The sequence below is a fragment of the Atta colombica genome, unplaced genomic scaffold (genome assembly GCF_001594045.1).
Source record: "Atta colombica isolate Treedump-2 unplaced genomic scaffold, Acol1.0 scaffold1, whole genome shotgun sequence".
Lineage (NCBI taxonomy): Eukaryota > Metazoa > Arthropoda > Insecta > Hymenoptera > Formicidae > Atta > Atta colombica.
In genome coordinates this window covers 4,750,972-4,757,898 of record NW_017259183.1, presented here as the reverse complement: position 1 = coordinate 4,757,898, position 6,927 = coordinate 4,750,972, and the positions used below count along the sequence as shown (strand labels likewise).

Here is a 6,927-nt window from a genome sequence, read left to right as displayed (position 1 = left end):
TATATAGAGAGAGAGAGAGAGAGAGAGAGAGAGAGAGAGAGAGAGAGAGAGAAGAAAGTGACCAGTATATTATATATTGTGGCTTCCCTTAATATTTTCACTATTATTATTATTATATAGCGAATTCTAATGATTACTTATGAAATTATTTATTCAATAGCTCGCTTACACTATAACGCTAATATATCAATACTCAATAACCAGCAACACATTTTTACTTTCATGTATTTCGAAACATATTTCTGAGATACATTTTAACATTTAATTAGATTTCCTCATTTTTCTTAAACTTGAGCGCATTATCACATGACATATGTATTTTTGAGTGTGTTATTTGTTATTTAACATTTTATTTGATTGTATAAAATATTTTGAATTATGCAAATTTAAACAATAATATGACATTTTGCTAATTATGAGTATTAATTACTCACAACCTCTTTTTGAGATTTTTATATCAATAATTATTTGATAATCGATTGTAGCTTTACTGTTAATTTATAGTTTATATTACATGTATTATTTTTAGTACTGAGATTTTTAGTATTGAACAGAATTATATGCAGAAATTGTGTAAATGTATATTGTATACATTCATTTGCATACATTTTAAAATGTCTTACTTTTTTGAAACCAAATACTATTTTCTAAATAAAACTAATATTTTAAAGCTATTTTTATAGAAGACTACATTACCACATTTGTTTCTTCGAATCATTATACAATGTCGCCATATTTTTATTAATAGCTTCTTAAGTAATAAATATTTCGTAATTTTTTTTTTTTTGGGCCCAGAATCGATTCAATAACATTTTAACGAATGTAATTGTCAAGTTTTAAACTTAAATATTGATTATGAACAAAGTTATCATATAAAATGTAATTGCCATAATATCACTTTTTTCTGTAGTAATAATTACAAAATACGTTTTTATTAAAATATTTTTATTAAAATATTTTTTATTAAACGTAAAGAAAATCTTTAAATAAAATTTCTGATAATTTTCAAATCAATCACACATACACGTATATAAGCATTGTATACTTCTTGTATAAACAATTTCTTTGTAATAATCTGTCTTATTAATATTATTTAATATTATCAAATTATTTTCTTATGATATTTGTATAATTATTGATAAATTTTAAGATAAACTGTATTTGTCTGCTTGTCTAAAATTGTGAACTGTTCATAATTACCCGCAATGCTACACAAAAGGCGCAATGTAGGTGTCTCTCCTCCATACTGATTGATCATCCCCTTGTTCGCCGCTTGCGGTACGGGAATCGTAAGGGTTATTGGTTTATGGAACTTCCGTCGTCTGGGTTCAATTGTAATCACCGGCGAAACGGCAACGCAATTACCTAGCAATTTGGCCGTGAGTTCAGCCGGAATGACATGCGCCTATATAAATACAGATGGTTATTTCATTACAGTTTTCCTACTTACAATCATATGATTCGAATTTATAAATTTAGTTACCTGCAAGCCGACTTTAATTTTTTTTGTTAATGCTCCCGGTGGAAAAACAGCCTGTACATGATTCGCAACGCTGGATAACAAAATGCAACCCTCAGCGCCGATAACATGAACTTCTTGTTTGATTCGAGTTATGATAGCGAAATATTGTGGAAAGTCTGTAGTAATTATACGAGTGATTCTTCCCGAGTGTGAAACGCTCATTTGAGGATCTTAAAAAAGTATATAATAGCTTTGTTATTATTATATTAATGTTATTGTACCAAAATTAAGCTTTACAGATATATGTTAAGATTGTGTATTAATTAATTTAAACATTTAAATTAATTTTAATTTTTTATGTTTTTATACGTTAATAATAATTTGTTTAATAAGTTATACGTTACTATGGAAAGATTTAAAAAAACAAATAATAAAAATTTTGAAATACGTCCGTAATAAATATTTAAGATAGAAGAAATAAAACTTGTCTTTAACATATTAGTTTTGTGAAATTATTATATACCGTAAGGTGTATTGAGAAGAGTATCATCATTATCCACAGAATTATCATGTTCCTTCCATGTTTCTCCATTCTCACTTCGCAGAACAATGATTTCCCGTTCTTTTCCGCGAACAGATGCAAAGTGCGGTATGTCAATTAAAACGGGTCTGAAATCAGTTTATTTCCATATAAACTCAAATATATAAAAAAAATCTACATTATATGTAGCATATTTTACATATTATATCAATTATGTTGAATAATTAACTGTGTGTTACCCTAAAAATCTCGCGCCTACTGGACCCATCTCGATAATTCTAGTAGCAAGAGCCTCCCCTTCCATCAAAGGGGGTGGATTCGCCACTTTACTTGCTTTTACCAGTCTGCATGTTACGCGAATCGGCATCGTTGCTCTTCGAGGCGGTATAATAATGCGCACACCGCTATGTCTGCATCCCTTCATAGCACCGCCACGCGCATCCACCAGGAAACTAATTAAAAATCTGTAAAGCCAGATCTTTGTAATTCTTTACATTTGATATGTTTTTTCCCTACGTCAATCTACTTATACTTACGATCTAAAATGCAGCTTCCTACAAAAAAGAAAATGTATATCATTAAATTAAGTTTAAACAATTTTCTAAATAAAAATTAAAATCAAAATGGAAATTTTCTTAATTATTTTAATTATAAACAAACAATTATTCTATATAATTATGTAATATATTAAAATTATATAACTGTGTACATATTATTTTATAGAAAAAAAAAATTAATCGAAACTTACCCCAGATTCAGTCCGTCGTTATCAAAATTTTCTGCTAAACAATAATTATTGCTTTGTGCAAATTCCTGCTTCTCTTCTTTGGTAACTAAAATGAGAATTATAATCTCAGGCATACGCTCTTCAAACATAAAGTTATTTTATTCTATAAATTGTTTAAAGTATTTTTATATTTTTATATTAGAATTAAAACTCAATTATATACTCAACAAGAAATATCGAAAATGATTCAAAAAATAAATTGCTAGGTTGAAAGAGTTTCAAATATTTATTCTAATAATTTTATACTTTTTGAAAAAAATTTATTATAATTTTAAATCAGTTTGTACACATCTATCTTATCAAATTTCATTAATGTACGTGTGTTATAAAATTCATTACATTTTTAAAACAGAATAGATTGGATAAAAATTTAAATTTTTACCTTGCCTGTGCACTGGATCATCCCTAGTAACGTCAATAGGTAACGAATCATCTCTTAAACTCTTCATTAAATCTGCCGTGAGATATCGATAAGGTTGTTCGCTAATTAACGCGTCAGAACCTACGAAGGAAATTTTTCTTCGCAAAAAATTTCACTATTTTATATTAATATTATTTGTAACTGTATGCGTACATACCTCCTTCATCTTCCGAATCAGACATAAAACTAGTTTCTTGCAAGCTTTCTGGTGCTATTACCTTGTACTTTTCCTCCCAATTTTTGTTATCTGGAGTCATACTGTCGTAAGGTAATCCTTTTAGAACTTCCATCACGGAGATATATCCTAATTTTTGTGCTATGTTCAATGCAGTTAAGCCATCCTATGACAATGGATTTTATAAATTCAGCAAAATCTAATATTATAAATTTTACATATCTATATATTTCTTTTATGATATTTTGATCGTTATTCATTGACAGCTGAAAATCTGTTATGTAAATAATAAATTTTCAGTATTGGCAGTACATTTTGGAATACAACCTTTGTTATTTTTAATTTTTTGTCTATTTTCAAATAAATTTTTATGATATTTATATTACAATATTTATATGTTCTAATCTTATTATTGTCTAATTGTTTAATTGTCTAATTGTTCTAATTTAAGAAAAAAGGCTTATATAATAATTAATTATCTTAAAAATATATATATAAATTTATAGAATTTTATATTAAAATGAAACTTAAATTACTTTTATTATTAATAAATCAATAAAGTATCAAAACATAAATCAATATATTATAATATTAATAAATATTTATACAATTGCATACACATATAGTAATAATATGTTGCTTACGTTAGTTTGCGCTTTATGTGAAGCATTTCCTTCCAACAAAGCTGTGACTATATGAGCATGACCTTGTTGAGCGGCCTGATGGAGCGGAGTATAATTCTGATTAGTTTTAACGTCGATCGTGGCATTATGTTTCAGCAAAAAGCGTATCATTGATAGATTTCCGAAATGTGCGGCTACATGTATCGGTCTATAACCAGTTTCTGTTTGACTTTCAACATCGGCCCCGTTTTTTACCAGGATAGAGGCCACCCTAATGAAATCTTCTTGCGCGCATAAATGCAATGCCGTGAGTCCGTTCTGATAGATAGTATAATAAGAATATAATATATCTATCACTATCAATGAACTATTGCACAAATAATAAATATTAACTGAGAATATTTTTTTCAATTATGCCAAAAAATTGATATTAAATATTATTTAAAATATTTAAAATAATTTTTGCAATATATTAGAAAAAATAAGAAATATATGTGAATAATAAAGATAATTTAAGGAACACTGCAAAAAAGAAGTTCAAGAATTGGTAATTATTTACATTAGAGGACCTCCACCAAAGATCTTGACATTGACGTATGTTGTCAAGGTCATAACCCTGATCTCCAATAAGTTTTAGCCGTTCGTTATTCGTTAAAGTTATTATTTTAAAAAATTTGAAAAATGATGTCTCGTTTCTATTATATAAAACAGAAATTTTCTGCTTTAAAATATATTTAATGATTTTCCGACAAGCAAGTTCCACCAGACTTCCCTCCCTACCTAGAAGCGTGACAACATGATTTTGACAACATATGTCAGGGTCATTAAGGAGATCCCATATTGTAAATAATTATCCAAGAATTTACAAGACATTCTAATTTTGTGAACAAGGAATAAAATTATGTATTGCTTATAATGACTCTAATTAAGTTTGTAGATCTAAAAATTAAAAACTACATGTACATAAAAATATTCGAGGAAAAACTAATTTACCTTGGCTTTGTGATTGGGATTAGCACCATGCTCAATTAATAAATTCGTCATATCATAATGTCCTTTTTGTGAACTCAGATGCAATGGGGTGAAACCTGCTTTGGATTCCGCATTTGCATTCGCCCCTTTCTCTAAGAGAATAGAAGCTATGTCCATCTAATCACATGAAAGAAATCATTTTCAAAATAATTAGTGGCAACAATAATAAACATTAGAGAGCAGTAAACATGCATTAAATTTTTTATGCATTAAAGAAAACATTTCAAAGGTTATTTAAAAAATTTGTCTTTCGTAGTTTTGAGATAATTAGTTTACCTGATTTTTGCGAGCAGCGATATGTAGAGGAGTATGTCCATTTTGCGATGAAAGATGAGGCGATGCTCCTTTTTCTAATAGGACAGTTGCAACATTTGGATGATCATAGTGACATGCCAAATGCAAAGGCGTAATATCGTTCTAAAACGTCAAGCATATATTTTGTAATTCAATGAAACTGCTTGAAAATCAATACGGTATAATATAATTGATTAGAAAAAAGATTTTTAAGTGACATTTAAAAACAACGATTATCTTCAAATTTAACTTTTTCAGAAATCCATTATCTTAAAGTTTTTGCTAAAAAAATTTGTTAATAGTTCTAAAAAAAAAATAACAATAAATTATGCAATTATTAATATAATAAAAAATAATAATAATAAATTAAAACTAAAATTATACACTATATAAAATAAAGAATATTGTGTTTTTTTCTTTTTGCCTAGATATTTGAATGTACTTTTTTACACAACTTAATATACGTAATATATACGAACCTTTCCTTGAACATCGAGTTTGCTTTCTTTTTGCAAGAGTATATTTGCAACATTCATATTTCCATATTTAGCCGCGATATGTAAAGGTGTAAAGCCATTTTTCGTTGCAGCCTTGAGAGAAGCATTATTTTCCACAAGAATGGCTGCCACCTGTTTGTCAAAAAATTTTTTGTTACAAAAATATTTTTTTAAATCTATCTCAGTTTTTAATTATACACTTTTGTAATACAAAACAAAGTAGATTTTTCTTTCAATTATTTTAAAAAATTTCTTATTATTTTCAAATATACGGGGTGTCTCGGACCTACAGGATTGCCTCTCGTGAGCAAATAAAACGAATTAAGCTAAATCGAAAAATCCTATACCATTTTGCACTTTTTGCAATATTTAAATATTAATTTTTTTAATTCGCTGAATAGCAAGACCTACCACCAGATACACAAGTGTGCAACAAGGGCGATGTTCGTATATTACTGCTAGTACTGAAAATCCATAGTTCCTAGTTGACTATCAGTAGTGAAAATTCATAGTTCCCGTTACATATACTGTACTGTATTGACAACTGGCAGTAATATATGAACACGGCCAAAAGAGGACCGCTCATGTAAAAAGAAAGTTGCACTATTCCCGGGGATGCGCAGTGAAAGAGTGCATTTCTAATCAAAGATTGTTCCAGTATATTAAACGCTATTATACACAAAAAATTTATTTTTAGTCAAATTTGATTAATTGCTTCCAGTATTGTTATCGCTATTACGCGCTGTTACATCTTTCTTTTTTTATCATGGGATCGGTCATCGTTATAAGTTGTTAGGCATGAGGGAAGTTGTTTATTACGATGGCTTTGGCAACGCAAAAACAGTGAAAAGAAAGAGTGTCCGCGCTGGACACTCAAAAATAATGCACATTTGGTCCGCGGCAACATCGAGAATCTGTCCTTCTACTTTTGCTTTACCAATTGACACCACTCTCTGTTAACCGAACGCGGCATCAATTAGTAGAACAAAAGTAGATGGATAGATTCTCGATATTGCTGAGGACCAAATTGGCGGCTCGCCAAATGTGGCGATCTATCATAACGTACCGAGTACTTGTATTTGGTGATAAATGTTG

At 28.7% G+C, this 6,927-nt stretch overlaps 1 protein-coding gene across 3 annotated transcripts in view; it reads right to left on the bottom strand.

The window, feature by feature from the left end:
* LOC108691625 (ankyrin-2-like) overlaps window positions 1–6,927 on the bottom strand; it is a 37,363-nt gene that overhangs the window by 16,336 nt on the left and 14,100 nt on the right. For all 3 annotated transcript variants that reach the window (XM_018199503.1, XM_018199576.1, XM_018199656.1), the window contains exons 11-22: window positions 5,815–5,964; window positions 5,318–5,458; window positions 5,003–5,158; window positions 4,031–4,327; window positions 3,369–3,552; window positions 3,173–3,292; window positions 2,752–2,836; window positions 2,540–2,557; window positions 2,243–2,467; window positions 1,986–2,131; window positions 1,484–1,692; window positions 1,201–1,405 (exon numbers count right to left, since the gene is read on the bottom strand). In XM_018199503.1, the coding sequence (XP_018054992.1) occupies window positions 1,201–1,405; window positions 1,484–1,692; window positions 1,986–2,131; window positions 2,243–2,467; window positions 2,540–2,557; window positions 2,752–2,836; window positions 3,173–3,292; window positions 3,369–3,552; window positions 4,031–4,327; window positions 5,003–5,158; window positions 5,318–5,458; window positions 5,815–5,964 (1,936 nt within the window). The remainder of the gene's footprint in view (window positions 1–1,200; window positions 1,406–1,483; window positions 1,693–1,985; window positions 2,132–2,242; window positions 2,468–2,539; window positions 2,558–2,751; window positions 2,837–3,172; window positions 3,293–3,368; window positions 3,553–4,030; window positions 4,328–5,002; window positions 5,159–5,317; window positions 5,459–5,814; window positions 5,965–6,927) is intronic.